General features: G+C 43.5%; 1 protein-coding gene across 2 annotated transcripts in view; it reads left to right on the top strand.

The window, feature by feature from the left end:
• Positions 1-21,385, top strand: part of Xdh (xanthine dehydrogenase) — a 65,030-nt gene that overhangs the window by 41,752 nt on the left and 1,893 nt on the right. For both annotated transcript variants that reach the window (XM_008850982.3, XM_029555025.1), the window contains exons 18-34: positions 1,561-1,684; positions 3,999-4,118; positions 5,074-5,170; positions 6,060-6,184; positions 6,906-7,039; positions 7,438-7,525; positions 7,628-7,714; positions 11,035-11,226; positions 11,408-11,553; positions 12,372-12,453; positions 13,007-13,102; positions 13,682-13,810; positions 14,514-14,588; positions 16,092-16,144; positions 17,293-17,407; positions 18,434-18,499; positions 19,778-19,966. In XM_008850982.3, coding sequence (XP_008849204.1) covers positions 1,561-1,684; positions 3,999-4,118; positions 5,074-5,170; positions 6,060-6,184; positions 6,906-7,039; positions 7,438-7,525; positions 7,628-7,714; positions 11,035-11,226; positions 11,408-11,553; positions 12,372-12,453; positions 13,007-13,102; positions 13,682-13,810; positions 14,514-14,588; positions 16,092-16,144; positions 17,293-17,407; positions 18,434-18,499; positions 19,778-19,966 — 1,918 coding nt within the window. The remainder of the gene's footprint in view (positions 1-1,560; positions 1,685-3,998; positions 4,119-5,073; positions 5,171-6,059; positions 6,185-6,905; positions 7,040-7,437; positions 7,526-7,627; positions 7,715-11,034; positions 11,227-11,407; positions 11,554-12,371; positions 12,454-13,006; positions 13,103-13,681; positions 13,811-14,513; positions 14,589-16,091; positions 16,145-17,292; positions 17,408-18,433; positions 18,500-19,777; positions 19,967-21,385) is intronic.

Here is a 21,385-nt window from a genome sequence, read left to right as displayed (position 1 = left end):
GTCTTAGAGCAACAGAATTGGACTGAATCTCCTCTCTCTAGGGCTAGCCACTGAGACCTGAAGTTCTCAGTTTCCCCACTTGCAACAGGGTTTTGTGAGGAGCAGTGATTGTGTCCATATAACAGCTAGCAAAGAATAGTCACTCATATGTTTGTTAAATACTCGGAGCCTGAAGAGCAAGAATTGCCACTTCAATAATAATAACAGTAATTATCATAATGCTTAAGATTCGGATGGCATATGCCACCTCGTTTCACATCTTTCACATATATTGGCTCATTTATTCCTCACAATCCTACAGGCAAGCCTAGCTGAGGAACTAAGGCACAAGAGAGGGAAGGTACTTGCCACCGATGACAGGGTTGGAAGGTGGCAGGGTCTGTGTGTGAGGTCAAGTAACATTAGGAATTGTGCCACCTGTGGATGTTCAAGCTAGAGACCGAGCTTCAGCACCTGGTGACTCTGGACAGCCTGTGATAGAGTAGAACTATCAAGAACTCTGTCTCTCAGACCCCACCACTGCAGGGACCCACGTCTCCTCATCAATGATTTTTTTTTCTTTCTTGGGCTCCTAGCCTGGAGACTTGCTCCCAGAATAGTGAACCAGATACAAATTAACTAGCAAGTGAATCAGCTTTCCAGGTCATGGGGGAGGAATATTCGCTTTAGTTAATATGGTTGATAGCTAGGGGTTAATTCTTTTGCTTTGTCCTTGCCTTGAGCCCATGATGACAGGGCAGTGACTCACCTCATCTATACTCCAGTAACCTCCATCCAAGCAGTTTGTGAATGGTTGGAGGAGGGTGGAGGTGAGTACTGCAGGAGCTTGACAATCAGGACTGGAAGTTTCATTGACTGTTGCATCCTCACACTTCTTTTGGCTCCAATATGTTATGTTCTTTTCTGGCAGAGTGACTTTGGACAAGCTACTAACTCTCTTAAGCTTCAGTTTCCCCACATGCAATACCCATATCCCCAGATAATGGTAATTAATTTCAGGGTTGTGTGTGTGTGTGTGTGTGTGTGTGTGTGTGTGTGTGTATTAACTGTTGGGAAGGTGGTTCTTTCAGGGCAGTTTCTAGCCCTTTCCCTGAACTGCCTCTGCCCTGTAGACTGTTAGAACAGGCTTTCTCCTTGAGATTCCGTGTGCAGATGTTCAGGGCCATTTGATTCATGGCATGGCAAAGGCCCCTGATACGGTGATTCTGGAAAGATGGATTTTAGGCAAAGCTCTCCAGAGTCTATGCTGCTCACTTGAATGTGGTTCCTTTGTTCTTGGAGTCCAGAATGGGCATAGTATCTGATCCATGGAGACAGGGGCTGTCTCATTCATCCTCCGTCCCCAGCAGCATTTGGCACAGTGGCTTCCCCATGGTAGGCATTTAACCAGCATTTTCAGAATGGAATTGAAATGAATTAGAATCTAACAGAGAAGAAGTCAGAGATGGGAAGAATTAGGATGGGAGAAAGTGCATTAAAATGAGACAGGTTATCCAGCTAGATGATGCATCTTCTGCTTCAGTTTGCTGACCTGGCCCCTCACTCTGCTCCTTCTTGCAGGTCCATAGACACTTCCGAAGCTAAGAAGGTGCCAGGGTTTGTCTGCTTCCTCTCCTCAAAGGATATTCCTAAGAGTAATGTAACTGGCATCTGCAATGACGAAACAGTCTTTGCAGAGGATAAGGTATATTTATACTTGTTATTTGAAGTAACTGGAATAAATATCAAAGTTTTAATTTGGGCTCATTGCTCCAAATTCCTAATCCTGCATGTATTGTGGCCATCATCCAATGGGTCAGTATTCACAACAATCCATAAGGGACAGAATATGCTATTTGTTTATTTAATTGATGACTGCTATTTGTGTTTGAGGATGCCTCTGTGCCAGAATGGGAGTAGAACAAAGCTGGTGATTGTACGTGAATTATCAATTTGGTTCCTGATGTATACAATTAAGCTCTTTTATTGAAAGAAAATAAGAATACATTAAATAAGCTAAGTGTGTGTGTGTGGGAGATGCCTCAGCGGCTAAGGGCATTGTCTGCCCTTGCAGAGGACCTGGGTTCAGTTCCCAGCACTCATGTGGCAGCTAGCAACCGTCTATAACTCCAGTTCTAGGGGATCCGACACTCTCTTATGACCTCCACAGGCATTGCACTTATATACATGCAGGCAATACACTCATATGCATAAATAAAATATTTTTAAAAAAGTGAAGTGGGAAGCAATCATAATACCACTACTCTGTGTAGATAACCTGTTTCTATGAGAGTTTATTTATTGATTTCAACTGTATGAAAATCTGTAATAACTTCCAGGCCCTTAAGATAGTTGCTACAAACTCCTAATGCTTTACTCACAAGATAGTTCCTGGACAGTCATTTCATAATTCTGATATCAATTAAATGTTGTAAATTAGATGTAAGTAGGTATTGTTGAAGGGTAATTACCTTTTAAAAACTGTTGTAAAGGTGAAGGAAAGAACAAAACTCTGTAAACACAAAGACTAGAACAGCATTTAGGGAGTAAATTTATAAAGCCTTTGGTAGAAGAACAAATTATTTTATCACTGTCAAGATCTCCAGGAAGGTTGTTAGCATTTTGGTTAGTGAGTCAACTTGGTACAAGCAGGTCAATACTGCAGAACCACTTAGGTCAATAACTTAATTTTGTCCTTCAGAGATACTTATCAGAGCCTTGCATGTTAAGTATTGGTGTTATTAGAAACCCTACATCCTAAAAACGATAAGCTGGATAACAATATTCTTTGTTTATTTTATGGTGGATGTTTAATTAATGTTATCCCTGAAAGGGATCTATTAAGAGTTTATAGATCTGGGGGCTGGGGAGATGACTCAGTCAGTTAAGTGCTTGCTGTATAAACATGAAGACCTGAGTTCAAATCCCATGTACCCATGTAAAAAGCTCGGCATTTTGGCATATATATAATCCGGATAGGCAGATTCCTGGAGCTCACTGGCCAGTCAGTCTAGTCAGTCAGTGAGCTCAGGGTTCAGTGAGAGACTCTGTCTCAGTAAAGGTGGAGATAACAGAGGAAAATGCCAGATGTTGACCCCTGGCTTCCACACACATGCATGGGCACACACATGAACATATACATGCACATATACCACACACACACACACACACAATTTTTTTTGGTCTTTTTGAGACAGGATCTCCCTATAGCCTCAGCTGCCCTGGAACTCACTATGTAGACCAGGCTGGCCTTGAGCTCACAGAGATCCCCTTGCCTCTGCCTCCCGAGTGCTGGGATTAAAGATGTGTGCCACCATGCCTGGCAACATACAAAATTTTTATGGAAATGAATGATTAAAAGGTAACAACAATCACTATAAATTGAAACAAATGTGCCATCAAGACTAAACCAGCTTTTGTGAGCCATAGATTTGGAATATCTAGATGAAATTTATGACATGAGTGTGACCTTTGAGGGGCTTTGGCACAAATCTAGAAAGTAGCACATAAAATAGAGTGGTGTGGTGGAAAGATATTGAAGCTGAGTCAAGGCCACAATCTAATCATCATCCAGTTGTGACCTTGTCTTTGGGGTCTCTATCTCTTTATAACAGACCAAAAGTGTTGGAGCAGACTGGAGTTGATGTAAACACTTTCTGGTGCCATGTCTCTCATTCTGCTCATGACAGTCATGAATAACCAGTGTTCATGGTCTGTACCGTACTTCTCAGTAGGCTAGCAGAGCTAAAACACGAGAATTGGTCATTGAGATGAAATCTGCTTCTATCCTGATGCCAGCGAGCTCTATGTCTGGCTCCTGTTATTCTGATTCTAAGCTCTAATAAAGATGCACATGACCTCAGTCAGTAGGATGAGGAAATGAAAAAGCCCCAGGGAATTCCTAAAATATGCTCTGACTGTAAGGATAGGGGCTTCGTTTGCCTTTTAGAGCAATCTATATATAATTTGCTTCACAAGAAGTTTCCAATCACACTCTTTAAGTATGTCTCTGCTCCTAGGTCACTTGTGTTGGGCACATCATTGGTGCTGTGGTCGCTGATACCCCAGAGCATGCGCAGAGAGCAGCTCAAGGGGTGAAAATCACCTATGAAGACCTTCCAGCCATTATCACAATTGAGGTAACTAATAAAGCTGCTATGTATAGCAGTGAGCTCCTGTCGCTACAAATACTCCTTTAGAGCATCCTTGAGAGGAAAAACCTTCAATTTGAGCAGCAGATGGAGATTTGACTACAGATACTCCCAGGATTACCTTGGTTCGAGTTAAACAATGTTTTGATTATTCAAATTCACAGTGGTTCACAAGCATAGCCAGCAACCACTCTGCTTCTCACTTTTCAGAACGATACTCAAATTACACAAGCTGTCCAACACTGTATTTTTTTTTTTTTTTTGGTCTTTTTGAAGCAGGGTCTCCCTGTAGCCCCAGCTGTCCTGGAACTCACTATGTAGACCAAGCTGGCCTTGACCTCACAGAGATCTGCCTGCCTCTGCCTCCCAAGTGCTGGGACTACAGGTGTGTGCCACCATGCCCAGCTCTCAAGACTGTATTTTAAAATAGGTTTTGTGTTTATTTTCCCAACTGTAGGTTAATTTAAGTGTTCTGAGTATGTTTAAGGTTAGCCAGGTGAAGCTGTGGTGTTCAGTCAGTAAATTAGGTATACTGAATACATTATTGACATGATTATTGTCAACTTATGATAGGTTTATTGTTATCCCCCTTATAAGTTAAGGAGCATCTGTAAATGGATTTTGGAAGTTCTTCCAGCCCTGGAATTTGTATCCACTAATGGCTAAATTGAGCTCCTCTTTCTCTAAACTTCTGCTGCAGTTGGTTCCATCTGGGATTCTTTGCTTTTCCTGAAGAACCAAAGCTGTTTGTCCACCACTAGGGGATAGACAGAACATGATTCCCTGGACCAGTGTAGAACTGGCTTTAAGTGTGTGAATGAACATATAGAGATGCATTTATGAGATGAGAAAGGGAGCAATTCAGAAAGCCCCTCTTTCTCCAATCAGAAGCCATCTTCCTTCTTGTAAAGCCACGTTTCTGAAGCTTCTTTTTGATCCCCAGGATGCTATAAAGAACAACTCCTTTTATGGCTCTGAGATAAAGATTGAGAAAGGAGATATCAAGAAGGGCTTTTCTGAAGCTGACAATGTTGTCTCAGGTACAGCTGCACCATGTGACAGTAGGGATGGGTGGGTGGCCCTGGCTTGTGAAATGAATTCTGGTGCTATGCATAGAACCCTGGAGCCAGGAAGTGATTGCTAGCATTTTTTAACATGATCCCCTCTGATGTTTGGAATGAAAGTGTAGGCAGTTGGCTGGGATGGAACCTCCCTCATTTTAATCTCCACTCTCTGTCTCAGGTCTGGATGTACATAAGTGATCTTAGATTATACATTTGGAAGACTGTGCAGGGTGCATAATGGCCACAGATGACTCCAGCTTTGGATCTTTCATTCCTCTAACTATACACATTGCTCACTCTCCCCAGACTCCTGAAGATGCTCCTTACACACCCTCTGCTCTCTTTACTCCTCCATATCCTCCCTACATTCCCTGCATTCTGACTCTGGGTCCACAGCTCCAAGCCCAGGGCAAGGCTACTGATTATCCCCCCTTGAAATTGCTTTCTACATCGGCTCTTAAGCATCACTGAATCATCACCAAGCTAACTAATTCTCCAACAGGCCTGATGGCTTCTGTTCTGGAAGACACTCCTGTTTTCAGTCACATCTGTCAATTCCTTCTTTACTCTTTCTGAAGCTTTACAATCACAGTTTTGGAAGTCCCTGATGTCCACTGGCTGTGAGGAGAGGACTTTGCACCTGATGTATTCAGTGCAATTCTGGCTTCTTTCTTGGGTGGAGGATTGAAGTAAGAGATGTTTCTTGTAGATTGCTAAGACTTTGAGACCATTTTACATTAAACTGAGAAACACAGAGGTCACCTGTGAGCAGGCAGTTCCTTGGCAGAGTGCATACCCTTCCTTTAATAAGCATACCTCTCTGTAGCACTGGGCTCATTGGGCAAGGCTTCCACTGTTTCCGCAGGAAAATTGCATATTGGTGGCCAGGAGCACTTTTACCTGGAGACTCACTGCACCATTGCAATCCCTAAAGGCGAGGCAGGAGAGATGGAACTCTTTGTGAGTACACAGAACACCATGAAAACCCAGGTAGGTGACTTAGGTCAGCTGAGAACAGTGGGGGCAATGACCAGAGAGTCCCTAACAGACCAGGAGGGTGGGATAGGGAATGGGAAGAGGCAGATCTGAGCTGATCCTAAAAGGGACGTGAGTACTGGCCCAGAACCATACCCTATCACCACTGAGGTGCTGCCGTTGAGCTTGTCATTTAACTTTTTCTGCCTCAATTTCCTCATGTGTAAGATGGAACTTGGTAAGGTTATTGCATCAATCAGTTGAGTTTTAGTATTTGCACTAGAGTTTGGTATGCTTTCATTTTTATCATTTTGGTGCTACATAGGCATATCCTGCCCAACTTTCTCATCTTTTTAATAAAATGGGAGCTGAATGTTAGTCATAGGGAACATTACTTCAGCAGTTGCAGCTGGAATATTCTAAACTGCCTGTTATGCTAAAGTGGTTGCCAGCATTTTTGATGTTAGCAGCTCCTGCCAGATGGGATGATTTGGGTTCTGCAAGTATGATGTGATCACCGCCCCCCCCATTAAAAACAAATGTCTGAGTTGCCTAAGTTCAGTTTGCGTTGACCAATGATTGCTGACCCTGACACCAGCCAGCACTGGGCAGAGAGAATCATTTCTCTACTCTAGGAATTCCAGAATTCCTAGCATTGGTGTTGGGCAGGCTGGAGTCAGGTTTGTAAAAAGTCCACAGGATGCATCAATGCAAGGAATTTTTTCCTTTCCCATAGAACTTTGTTGCAAAAATGTTGGGTGTTCCAGAAAACCGGATTGTAGTCCGAGTGAAGAGACTGGGAGGTGGCTTTGGAGGGAAGGAGACCCGGAGCACTGTGCTGTCCACGGCAGTGGCCTTGGCTGCATACAAGTGAGTTTCAAGAACTACTTCTCCCAGCAAGCTCTGGGAAGTGAGGTCAAGCCAACTGGGTCAGGTAGGCTTTCTGGATCCTTCCCCTGTTGAAAATAGTTCCCCCCCTGTTTTGAATTCTCACAGTTCTTGGTTTTAGAACCATTGGGCCTAAGGACAGGGTAACTTTGCTAGTTTCTTTGCGTACTGACCCATGTAACCATGTTTTATCTGCCAGACCTGGCAGTGAGATTCCCAGGGCTGAGGACAGGGCTCCCATCTTAGAACTTCTGGGTTGTTCAGGAAAGCAGCTCTGTGCAAATGGGTTCAGCGAGCCGATGGAAAGGAAGGTCTGCTCAGACTCATAGGGCTGGGCTATTGAAGGCTCCCGGGTTTCTAACCATCTTGGTCCCACTCAGGACAGGCCGCCCTGTGCGCTGCATGCTGGACCGCGATGAAGACATGCTGATAACTGGTGGCAGACATCCCTTCCTGGCTAAATACAAGGTTCTTGATCTTTCTGTTTTTTTTCAGGCAGGGTATGCAGGAGGGAAGGATCAGAGACGGACAGAAGAGGGCGCTATTGAGAACTCACTCTCCTTTTCCCAGGTTGGCTTCATGAAGACCGGGAAGATTGTAGCTCTGGAGGTGGATCACTTCAGCAATTCTGGAAACACCCAGGATCTCTCTCAGAGTGTAAGTAGGACCCAGCCCTGAATTCAGGTACTGGAGGTCAAGGGTGCACCCTACAGCCTGTTAGCCTCCACGATTCTTGCCTTCTGTTGTTTTAGTTGTGTCCTAACTGGTCCCTACCTTCAGCTTCTCATCCTTGGTTAATCTCTAAGCAGAGAGGTGATCGTATCATGTCGACGATTTGAAACCCTCCCTGTTCAAGATAGTTTGCCAAACTAGCAGTTATTTACACATCTTATGCATGACGAATGAACAATGTGTGTTTATATATACAAATGAATGTAATATTAATTTATGTGTAAAATAAACGCTTTGGACAAATTAAATTCAGCAAAGCTTAACTGAGCCAAGAAAACTTCACAAAGCAGCTAGCCTTTAAAACCAGAGGCTGAGCGAGGGTGGGCAGGTGGCATCTGTGGACAGTAGTGCAGCATAGAAATGGCTGGATTGGTTACAGCTTGGTATTTGCCTCTTTTTTAAATGTAAATGCTTTTATGATTCTTTGAGCATTTCATACAATGCATTTTGATCATATGCAGACCCATCTCCACCCCCTGCCCTACTGCTGCCCCTACTTCATGTCCTCTATTATTGTTATTACTATCTTTTAAAGGCCCATTGAGTCTAATTTGTGTTCCCCTGATGCTCTTGGATGTGAGTCCACCTGCTGGAGTCTGGTCAACCTACCCAGCATCACACCCTTAAAGAAAACCGACTCTCCCTCTCCCCAACAGCTGCCAATTGTCAATAGTTCTTTTGGCTCATCTCCATCCTCCATGCTGGGTTTTTGTATGACTTGGGTTTGCACAGGTCTTGTGCATGCTGTCAGTGCTGCAGGTTCATATGTGCAACTGCCCTGCTGTGTCCAGAACACATGGTTTCCTTGTCTTCATCCACCATCTCTGGCTCTTATAATCTTTCTGTCCCCTCCTTCACAATGGTCCCTGAGTCTTGGGAGGAAAGGATGTGATATAGGTATCCCATTTAGGGCTGAGAGAGTGCTCAGTCTCTTATTCTCTGCACCTTGACTAGTTTGGGGCCTCTGTGTTAATTGCCTTGTTTGAACATGATTTGGTGATTTGGCTACTATATGTGACTGTGACTGGCTACTGCTCTGGATGAGATGCTACTATTTGTTACAAAAGTGTACTTTTATATTAGTTTATGAACCAAGTTAGGTTGCAGTTCATTACACAAAGATTCAAGTACATAGACATCCTCTGGCAAAATTCAGTTTCATTGACAATACATGTAGCAGAAATGAAAATTCTTGCAGTTCTAGAAGCCTGAAGTCTGAAATCCAGGTGTCAGTAGGACTATAGTCCTGGGGCTCTGGGGGAGAATCCATCCTTTGGATTCTCCAGCAGACCCTTGACTCGCCCTGTCACTCCATTTCTGCATCTGCCTTGTGTCTTCTTTGTCTTCGTCTGACCCTACCCTCTCTTCTAGAGATATGTGATTGCATTTAGAGTTCACCTCAGTGATCCAGGATAAGCCACCTCTCTCAAAGTCCTTGACTTTATCAAGCCTGCTGCCATTTAAGGTAGTGTTCCCACTTCCCACAATTAGGAAGTGAATATATCTTCAGGGAGAATTTCTTTCTTTCTTTTTTAAACCACAAGTAGAATGTTCTGTGAGTGTCTCTTAGCTGCTGTTGGCTGATGATTGTTGAGTTCTTATTTATCTTTTCCTGATTGTCAGTCTAGTTCTTCTATCAAATTTGAAAGAGGGACCCGGGAATCTCCAACTGTAATTGAGGATTTTTCTGTATCTTTTTTTAGTACTACCTGTTTTTATTTTACATATTTCATCTCTCTTGTTTGAAACAAAAACAATCAGCATTATTGTGTATTTTGGGAGAATTGGCACATTATTATATAATCTCTCTTTTATAGTTTTGTTCTAAATTCTGCTTTAGCTGATGTAACTAAAATCACTCTTGCTTTCTTCTGATTAATGTTCGTATGTTATACTTTTCTATGCATTTACTTTCACTCTGCCTGTATTATTGTTGTTTTTTAGAGGAATATTTGAAGATAGTATGAAGTTGGATCATATTTTTAAATGTGTTAATCTCTGTCCTTTATTTTTATTTATACTATTTATGTTTGCTATGATTATTGATATATTAGGGCATGTGTCTGCTCCTTCATTTTTGTTTTCTATTCTATTTTTAGCACCTGTCTTCTTGGTAGGTTACTTGAATGTTTCATAGAATTTCATTTTGCTTTATCTGTATTTTTGAAAGTTTCAATATTTGTGTAGTATGTTGTTGGTTGCTAGACATATTTAATATACACAATTTATATAGTCTAGTTGGGTTGTCCTTTTTCTTATTAGTATAGTATAGTATAGTATAGTATAATAAAGCGTGCTTCCCTTTGTGACTGTTTACACCCCTCCCCATTTTATATTATTATTTATATCATTTTAAATATTTCCTTTGTATATATTGGGAACCATGCCAAGAATGTCAGAAATAGGGGTTGGAGGGATGGCTCAGCAGTTACGAGCACTGGTTATTCTTGCAGAGGACTGGGATTCAATTCCCAGCACCCACATGGAAGCTGAAAACTGCCCTTAACACCAGCTCCACTAGATCTGACACCCGCTTCTGGCCTCCATGAATGTGGAAGGCATTTCATGAATGTGGTGCATGCAGACAAAACACTCATACACATAAAATAAAAATAGATAAATAAAAAAGTCAATTAATTTTAAAAGTTCAAAGGGAAAGAAAAAGGTTATTGCTTTAATCACATTTTTCTTACAGTATTTTCTTCTCTTTAATATTCCAAAGTTCTTCCTTTCCTCCTCTTTTTCTCCATTTAGAGCATTTCCTTTAGCCACTCTCTTATTACACGTTGTCTGAGAACAAATTTTCTTCATGTCCTCCATCTGAGAATGCTTGGGTTGCTACTGTTGTTTTGTATTTTACCTTATTCCTGAAGGCTCTACTCACTGGGCATTGGATTCAGGGCTTGACCAGCTTTTCTCTCAGCACCTGCTCCAATTACTTCTGTTTTTATGGTTTTTAATGAGAACTCTTGCCTTGTGGATTAATTTTCCTCTAATGATAAGGCATCCTGTTATCTAGGTAGTTTCAATGTTTACCCTTTGTCTTTAGTTTACAGAAATTTAATTACGTGTTTTGTCATGTATTTCTTCAAGGTTATTCTGTTTTGAAATCACATGGAAACTGGAACAGTGGTCAGTAGCCCAGGGACGACAAGCCTGGTGCAGCCCTTGAAGTTTGTAATTTGAGATGCCAAAGAAATCAGAGATTTCACTGTTCTCTCCCATTTTGGTTCCCTCTGCTTTAGATAATGGAACGAGCTCTATTCCACATGGACAACGCCTATAATATCCCCAACATACGGGGCACTGGGAGGCTGTGCAAGACCAATCTGCCCTCCAACACTGCCTTCCGGGGCTTTGGGGGGCCCCAGGGGATGCTGATTGCTGAGCACTGGATGAGCGATGTTGCAGTGACCTGTGGGCTGCCTGCAGAGGAGGTGAGGAGACCCAAGTGGCTTAGCCTATGTAGGGGAAGAGTGATTCTTACCAAGGGCATCTCCCGGGAGAGCAGAGGATAAGCAAATGCTATAGAGGGGCCTGGAAGCTCAGCTTTAGGCTGACTCCCCACCCCCAGTGTCTTGCTACCAACAAGGCCTAAGTGTCTCTTTCCTTGGGAAGGTACGGAGGAAAAACATGTACAAAGAAGGGGACCTGACTCACTTCAACCAGAAGCTGGAAGGGTTCACTTTGCCCAGGTGCTGGGATGAATGCCTAGCAAACTCTCAGTATCATGCTCGGAAGATCGAAGTTGAGAAGTTCAACAAGTAAGTGCCAGGGTCAGAGAGTCCAGTGTTCTGATGCACTCTTGCTTTGCTACAGTCCAGCCTTTCTGCTGAAACCCAAATGTGAAGCTGATGATTTAATGGACATCTGAGGCTGTTGAACTTGCCAGCTCATTGACCCCTTTAAGATCTGGTGATGATCTTCAGCCCGGGATCAGGGGACATTGCAGTTATGTGCCTACTTTTGGAACTAGTCTATAAATTTGACCTTGGCAGTCATTCCATTTCTCTGTAAAGCAGAGATAGTTGTACTAGCTCTGTCCTCTTCATAGAGTTACTTAGACGAACAAATATGAAGAGAAAGCATCATTGTCTTCCTTTCCGGGACAAGGGCAGTCCACAGTCACTAGAGCACACAGACACAATACAGAATCCACATACAAAGGAAAAGTAACAGTACTTTGAAGTCTGTATTACCCGCACTGTGGGACCCAGAAGCCAGATTTCCACTTCTCACGTTTGTCTGCCCTTCTGGGGTATAATTCAGTTATGACAGTGACTTGTTAAGTGGCTCCAAGGATGGCCTGCTCTGATCTGGTACAAAGATATTGACTGAAGTGCCCAACCAGACCCAAACATGCAGAGAAAGCTCTATACGAATGCTCTCTTAAGATGGACTTGGTGGTACTCCTTTTTATTCCCAGCACTTGGGAGGCAGGGGAAGGCAGATCTCTGTGTGACTAAGGCCAGCCTGCTCTACATCGAGAGTTCCAGGCCAGCTTGGGCTATAGGGAGACCCTAAGACAAAACAAAACAAAACAACTAAAACAAAGCCAAAAAGAATGTTCTTTTCTTTCCAGGGAGAATTGTTGGAAAAAGAGAGGACTGTGCATAATCCCAACCAAGTTTGGAATAAGCTTCACTCTTTCTTTCCTGAATCAGGTAATTGCTTTATATAATTTGTCTGTATCCATTGGACCAGAGCATCATTCCCTTCAACCCCTGTTTTTAATAAGACAAGAGAAATCCCTCATCACTGGTAATAGATCTGACTGAGGATCTCTCTGCTACGGAAATGAAATTGAAATTGCATATCCCTGTGGTCTAGTATGTGACAGAAGAGTGAGACTTGGAGCTGGGGTCAAACTCTAGTTCCTGTTCTTCCTGACACAGCCACTCTGTCTTTTTTATCCTGTTTCTTCAGGTATAGGGGGAGGATAGAGATGAATGTCCTACTTCCTTCTGAGAATGAGAGACAAAGAGATATAGAAAACATTTTGCCTACTGTGGAAGGGCTACGTGATTAAATAATGAGATGTATACTGTATAAATGTTGCCTGGGGCTTATATCTAAAATGTTGCTTGGGGGTTTATATTTAAAATGATACTGATGGCTTTCTTTTTACTGTGTTACATACCTTCAGTTCCAAATCTTAAACTGAGTTAAGATTTACCGATTTTTTTTTTTTTCGCCTGTTTCCTTCTCCTTCCTTAGGGAGGAGCCTTGATTCACGTGTACACTGACGGCTCAGTGCTACTGACCCATGGGGGTACTGAAATGGGTCAAGGCCTTCACACCAAGATGGTCCAGGTGAGTGGCCTAGAGACTGGGTCTGGCCCTGGGATGTCTGGTGTTTAGGAAGATGCTGTGAGAAATTGAGCCGTGACGTGTGCCAGAAGAAGCAATAGACCTCAGAGCACATTCCCACATGACCTTGGACAAGTCTTCTCCCCTCCTGGCCTCAGTTTCCCTATCTGTGCAGAAGGATTGGCCAGGCAGTCTCCATTACCAATATCCTGAGCTCTGAACTTGTTGTGCGTAAAAATACTAGTCCATTTCCCACACTCCACAAGACGTCACAGGGGAGTTGGGCTAATGGTGCTGGATTGCAGTCAGAACATCTGCTTAGCTGAGGATTGTCCAGACTGAACTGTTTGAAAATCCAGCATTTGCTTTAAAGGGCACTTTTAGTCACTGCTAGGTTTATAAATGTCTTATCCAACCAAACCACACTAAAAAGTATAAATTCAGCCGAATGTGTCGACATCCCAGAACAGTAGTTTAGAACTTATAATCTCATTGTCCTCTAACAGTAAACGTGAACCGTGTCCTGGGAAGAAGGCAACCAAGCTCCATGATCATCTCGAGAGTGATTTTTCTCTTTTGCAGGTGGCCAGCAAAACTCTGAAAATCCCCACCTCCATGATTTATATCAGCGAGACAAGCACTAATACTGTACCCAACACCTCTCCCACGGCTGCCTCTGTCAGTACTGACATCAATGGTCAGGCCGTTTACGTAAGTGAGGAGCCTATGGGAACCTGGACTGAGAGTAGGCTTGAGGTTTGGGATCTTGAGGGGTACTCGTGATGGGTATGAAATGGATCCATGTGGCCCATTGGCTGTGGCCATGACTTTGTTCTGCTTCCCAGGAGAATGCCATTCCTCTAAATGCCCAGTAAGAAGAGAGACTCCACCATAACCATTTCCATCAGAGTCAGGAAGGTTGGGCACAGACTGGGAGGAGGGTTGGAGCAAAAGGAGGGGCTTCTGGGAAAGAATACTCCTGAGAATTGGAACTGGCCACAACATGATGGATGGGCTGAAACTGATATTTGACTATGAGGTCAGCCAGGTCCCAGCCTCTTCTGTCCCACAGAGGGGGATGTAATCAAACAAGGAGTTTGATGGAAGGAGGCATCCCCCTGGGAGTCCCTCAGAAACTCTCTCTCTTCCAGCTTAGACACAGTGTGAGGAGGGGTTCTCCAGACCAGAGTTAATGTTGGCTCAGTATCAGGGGCCTCTGGCTTCCACCCTGGGTCTTGGTCACCCCTGGGATGTGGTAGGGCAATCTGATTGTCACCCTGGGCAAACATTGTTAGAGATGGCACTGTAGGCCATTGGGTTTTACAAGTGGTCTTGGGTGTCACCTGGGCTGCAGAGACCACTGCATGTGTCTCTGAACACTGATGTGTCTGGTATGTGGTGGGGATTCCTTCAGGAAGCTTGTCAGACCATCCTGAAAAGGCTGGAACCCTTCAAGACAAAGAAGCCTAAAGGCACCTGGAAAGAGTGGGTAAGTCTGAAGTGGCGCAAGCTGCTTTTGCAAATGTGGACATCAACAACCACAACATATATAGATGATAGTCTAGTCATACAGACAAACAGGGTTTGAGGTGGTATATCTGGTTCATAGGACAGGTACAAGCTTAGCCTTGCTGAGCCCCTTGAGGGAAGTCACTTGAGGAAAATTTTTGGTCCAGGATCTTGACAGTTTTCTGGGAATTGGGATTCTGCACTCTCCAAGCTTTAAAGGGTGGAATCACCCAAACCTGGTCTCACACCATACATGTCCAGAAGGCTTGATGAGGTGTGTCTTCCTCAAACCTCATCTTTCTGAGGGCCTCTACTGGCAGCCTTTTTCTTATCCAGATTTTGAGTCTGGGGCCACTGAAATACCATTTGTGAAAGAGTTGGGAGGTCTTCTACAAGAGTTTCTATCACCACTGTGATGCTAGGATTGGACCAAAACTCCCAATAAGAATGAGCCCAATTGTCTAACTTCTAGACCAGCTGCCTGTACTCAAGGAACTCTCAGATATGGTGCATACCTATAATCGCAGCTGGAGGCAGGAGGATCGTGAATTTGAGGCCAGCCTGAGCTACCTAGTGAGATACTGTCTCAGAAAGTCAAGGGTTGGGGATATAGCTCACTGGTAAAACACTTGCCTGGAATATGGAAAGCCCTGGGTTCAATCCTCAGCAGTACACCAAGAAAAGAAACACATACACACGGAGAGGGAGAGAGAGAGAAAGAGAGAGAGAAAGAGAGAGAGAAACAAATTGGGATTATAGGTAAACCACATGATAGAACAACCCCACCTCAATAGCTTGAGAGAAAACAAGCTAGTCTGCCACATCTCTACTCTGTGCATCTCTGATGATCTTGACTTCTCTCCCAATACTCCTAAGTACCGCATACATGAACTTTGCTCAACTCTAGCTTAATTCTTGCAGCTTATGCCATTAGCATGGATTTGTTGGACAATTGTAATATTTTCACAATAGCTTTGACAGTAATTTTCTTTCATCCAACCTGTTGATCTGAGATTTGTCCTTGACTACCAGCTCCCATAGTCCAGTGTCCTTTATGAGCAGAGAACACCAGTAAATAAGCCACATATATTATCTGCCTAGTGAAGATCCCAGGACAAAAATGTTTGTTTCTCTAAGCCTTAGTTTTCTTACCTGTGAATCTTTTTAAAAATATTTTATTTTTTATTTTATGTGTATGTGTGTATTGCCTCCATGTAAGTAAGTGCACCTGTGTCGTGCAATGTCCACAAAGGATGGAAGAGGCTGTCAGATCCTCTGGAACTGGAGTTATGGACAGTTGTTAGCTGCCATGTGGGTGCTGGGATTCAAACCCGGGTCTTCTGCAAGAACAGCCAGTGTTCTTAACCACTGAGCCATCTCTCCAGCCCAGTTACCTGCAAATCTTTAATAACAAAATTTTAATGGTGGGTTGGGTCTCTGGAAACCACACTTGTCTCCTCTTGATGGTTGTTTCTATCCTCAGGTTAACGATGCCTACACAAATGCAGTGAGCTTGTCTGCTACTGGGTTTTATAAGTAAGTATGGTCTCTTTGCCCATCCCACAGTGTATTGAAAACTCTAAATGAAGTAATTCCTCAATTGAGGTTCCTTCTTTTCAGATGACTCTAGTTTGTGTCAAGTTGACAAAAAATAACTCTCACACCCACATTCTGCAGAATATGGGGCTCTGTTGTACCAAGTCAGGCACTGGGGCAACCCGTGTGTTTTCTCAACCTAGGCATCATATTTCTTCAGAGAGACTTTTCCTCAGGGCAAAAAGAGGAATTAGAGCCTGTGGTCTCATTACAACACACAGAGTACAATAGAACGTTATTAGTGCAGTGAGATGTAGAAAGGAATACACATCTTCTAAGTAGCAGTGTCACTAGCTAGAGACCCTGCCCATCCATCCAACTTTGGAGTTATAAAAAAAGATCATATTTACTGCATATTTACTGTTGCCGTAGGTTCTTGCCCTGTTGCTATGATAAGATATTCCAACAAAAGCAATTTATGGGAGAAAGAGTTTATTCTAGCTCATAATCCCAGGTTACAGTTTATCACTACAGTAGCAGAAATTTGAGACAGCTGGTCACATCACATCTACAGTCCAGAGTGGAGAAAAATGGGTCCATGTGTGCTTGTGTTCAGCTTACTCTCTTCTCTCGTATACAGTCTGGTCTAACCTATGAAATGAACGTGTCTCTCATGCTCAGGGTGGGTCTTACCACCCAACTAAGAAAATCTCTCACAGTCATGACCACAGGCTGACCTAATACAAACAGTTCCTCATGAAACTCTCTTCCCAGGTGATTCTAGATTGTGTCAAGTTGACAAAACTAACCATCACAACTGTCTATCATAATGTTTTAGTTCTCTTTGGGAAATTTAACTGGAAATGTTTCATGTTTGTTTTAAAATGTCTTGTCTGAACAGCATGTCAGCTAAGTGGTGCCAGGTTGTATAGACTGACCCTAATGTGGGCTCTGGGAGAATGAAATACAAACCAAGTGCCTGGAAATACCTGAGTTTCATTAAAGATTCAGAGTATTTGAAATACAAAGGCTTTAAGGGAGAATGGTCAAAACCTCAGGATGTAAAGATTGGTGAGGCAAGATGTGTGTATGGAAAGAGGGTGAGTTTGTTCTAACATACGAATGGCATCTTCTTTATTCTTTCCCAGGACACCCAACCTTGGCTACGATTTTAAGACAAACTCTGGGAATGCCTTCCACTATTTCACTTATGGGGTAGCTTGCTCTGAAGTAGAAATTGACTGCTTAACAGGGGATCACAAGGTAAGACACTTGCAAAACTTTAGCCCTAAGAGAGAAGAAAAGAGAAACAATTGAATTGTAATCTGAAGAGCTGGTGGAGATGAGTTTTCTGGTTGGGAAATAACACCTCATTATCAGGGGACAGGTGAATACTTGATGAAGGCCAGAGAGCTCATAACTTGGGCTGGGGACCGCACAGTTTCTGCCTCAACCATTTGACTTTATCACTGTAGTGTGAATGCAGTAATGAGTGGTATTGTGCTCCAGTAAAATGCTACTTGTGGACATTAAATTTTCAATTTTAGATAATTTTTCCTTGTCACAAAATCTTCCTTGTATTTTTTTCAACCATTTACACTTTTCCCACCCTTTTTTTGGTGATGCTGGGGATCTTTTATGCCTTGTGCATATAAGACAAGCACTTTACCAACTAAGCTGTACCTCTGGCCCCTCAATCATTTAATGCAATTAAAATCAGCATGGTCTGGATTCAGCCCTTGGAGGTTGTTGACTGTTTTCTTACATGATCTTCCCAGACTTGGTGTTCAAAGCCCTAGGTGCCTGGAGATCGTCTCTCTCCACATGAGCGTTCAGCGGTCATTGCTGCTCCCTACCCTTTAACTGCTAAGATTTCAGACATTGACAGTGGCAGTCCAGATGTGGTGGGAATCTTTATTTTTTAATTGTTTTTATTCTCTATATATGAATGTTTTGCCTAAATGTACGTAAGTGCATCATGTGCACGCATGCCTGTGGAGGCTGAAAGAGGGTGTCAGGTCCTGTGGAACTGGAGTTAAAGAAGATTGTGAGCTGCCATGTGGGTGCTGGAAACTGAACCTGAGTCCTCTGTAAGAGCAGTCAGTGCTCTTAACTGCTGAGCCATCTTTCCAGGCCCTTTGTGGGATCTTAACACCTCTGCTTCAGTGTGCTCAGGGCTCTGTGCTTGAGAAAGTGGTATTGGTTTGGGACTTATAGCCTGTCATCAAGACACATCTGTGTGGTTCCGGCATTCTTTTCTTCTCAAACTACCTGCGTTCCTTCCATTAGAATCTCCGTACAGATATCGTCATGGATGTTGGCTCCAGTTTGAACCCTGCCATTGATATTGGACAGGTAAGGTCTCTGGGAGACCAGTGTGATGACAGAGTAGGCCACCAGTGTGCCTTATATTTCCCTTCAAGGATCACCAGCTACACAGTATGCTGTCCAATGTCATTTTTAAGCATTCTAGAGCATAGTACTTAGCTTAGGGAATCTCCTCCAGAGAATGATTTATATTGATGACGCCTCACCCAAGTCTCAAGGCAGAAAATAAATAAATATGGATTTAGCTTGGAAAGTGCAACCACACCCCCAGAGACCAAGATGATGAATGGGGAAGCATAGGGTGCTCACATGCATGTGGACACACACACACACACACACACACACACACACACACATACGGCACTTGAGAATGAGCACAATGTGGAAGGGAACTGGGATGAATAGTTGGGTCTGGAGTGAGAAGAATTGATTCTCTCTTCACTGCTCATCCACCCAGGGCATTGGGTAAATAACCTTCCAGGAAATAAATAATACCAAGCCTGGGGTGGTAGAGGTCCCCAGGGGTAAAAGACATGGGCTTAACCATGAGGAAGCAAAGAATGGCCCCAAGAAAACCAGTTTGGGAAAACATGGGATTAATGGGCTGAACAAGTCTCTCTCTCTCTCTCTCTCTCTCTCTCTCTCTCTCTCTCACACACACACACACACACACACACACATTCATTGAACAACTGCTTGGGGGAGTACCCCCTTCAGGCAAGCATTGCATCAGGCACTGTGCAAAGATGATTGGCAGTGGCCTCTCTGGTAAGTGCTTGTTCAGTCCCTGTAGTGCCACTTATCACTCTTCTGAATAGGGGAGTTGGAGGGCAGATGGGGACCAGCATATGTGGAAGGTACCCTAGATCTGTAAGCCAGAGCAGGGACACTTCCTCCCAGAGAACAGGCAGGAGTGTGAATCCAACAAGGCTGGAGACAAATTTTAAAGGATTTACTACCCAAGGAACTCTTCCCATGAACTTGCTTCTCAATGTTGGGTCACCAGTGGTGACATGGGGACAACATCTCCATCTGCCTATCACCCTATCACTCTCCTAGAATTGCTGGTAAGTTCTGGACTGACCTTCAGTATTACCACCTTTGTTCTGCCCAAGTCAAAGCTCAGTGACAGGCCAGCAGAACTACCCTGGGACTGGGGCAAGAGCCAGGCAAACAGTTGAAGGCTGTTCTGGCTTCCTTTCAGGCCCCGTTATTGAGGTCAGGCTTTGCATCCATTGTAGCTAGCAATATCTGTCCCGGGTGCTGGTGGGGAGTTGGTAACCATGGTCTCCACCTGTCCTGCAGGTAGAAGGGGCGTTTGTCCAGGGCCTTGGCCTCTTCACTATGGAGGAGCTGCACTACTCTCCCGAGGGCATTCTGCATACCCGAGGCCCCAGTACCTACAAGATCCCTGCATTTGGCAGCATCCCCACTGAGTTCAGGGTATCCCTGCTCCGTGACTGCCCAAACAAGAAGGCCATCTATGCATCCAAGGTACTGCTGCTCTGGATCTGTGGCACTTTCTGACCTGCAGTGTGGGAGATCACAGGGATGATGAGCGGTTTCAGCCTGGTGTGTCTGCAAGTGATTCTTGCTAAAGAAGGAAGAGGATCAACACCGGCCTTGGTGAAGCAGCAGAGCCGAGAACAGTGGAACTAGGCTGAGCACACATTCTTAGTATGATCTGAAACTGACTCCTGTGTGTAGTTGCAAACGGATTCCTTAGTCAATTTCTGTGGATCAAATCCTAATTTATGCCCAGATCTCTGGCATGTTTTAATGGTACTTGATGCTCAGGGATGATTTACGTATATAGCATCCCTGTATCCTTGAGACAATCAGCAAATTCACTGCAGATGTGGGTGGTATTTACCATACACTCTGTCATCTCTAGTTGCTGAGACCCAACCTTAAAGCTTTACCACAAAGCCTAAGGAACTGTGAACTAGTTCCCTTGGCTTTTTGGTAGTGAGTCTCCCTTTCTTCTTGTTCCCAAGAAGTACAAAGAATGATTGGAAGTAAGTTTAGATCTATGAAGGAAGACAAATCATGACTTGTAGACATTGAAACATTTGTTGATCTCATGGTTTGCTAAGCTGTCATGGGCAGATAGGGCCTGGAATACATTGTGACCCTGGCCATTGATACTCACAAGAGAACCATGTATTGGGGTCACCAGACTCATGATAAAAATGCACCTGTATGGATCACAGCCTCAGAAATTTTGACCCAGTAGTTCCAGGGGATAGGGCCCTCAGACAGACACTTTAGTAGTAACCCTAGTGATTCTGATACAGGTGGTCTCTCATCTGTGCTTTGTGGAGAAGAACAGACAACCTCTGCTAGGAAGTACCTATAATCCCAACTGATCTACATATTAACTACACATACATGTAATTGCAGTGCCTACTAAGTGTTACTGTCAGAGCTGCCAGAAGACTGTTCTTCTTGACTAGTAACCTAGAGAAGGCCTAAAATTCATGTCAATTTTTTTGATCTATAAAGTAGTAGCCAGGCATGGGATTACATCCGTAATCTCAGCACTCAAGGAGCTGAAGTAGGAGAATTATTATAATTTTAAGGACAACCTGGATTACATAGTACCAAGCTAGACAAAGCTACACAGCAAAACCTTGTCTCAATAAAAATATTTAATAGACCCTCCAATGGTGTATTATCATATAATTATTTACTGTGTATTTACATGGTGTTACCTGAGAAAATTATATAGTGTAAGGTAAAAGAAAGGTAAAAGAAATATGCCCATGAAGGTCAGTCATTTAAGAAATGCGTCCTAAACACCTGGTTAATTTTGGCTGCCCCTTCTTGCTGTATTTGGTGTGGCTTCATTAGTGTTGGGTGGAGTTTCCCTGATGTCTCTAGCCATCCTGGTGCAGGGCTCAGTGCTTGGCC

Source organism: Nannospalax galili, unplaced genomic scaffold (assembly GCF_000622305.1).
Source record: "Nannospalax galili isolate Female #2095 unplaced genomic scaffold, S.galili_v1.0 scaffold1331, whole genome shotgun sequence".
NCBI lineage: Eukaryota > Metazoa > Chordata > Mammalia > Rodentia > Spalacidae > Nannospalax > Nannospalax galili.
This window is presented reverse-complemented; position numbering and strand designations above follow the sequence as displayed.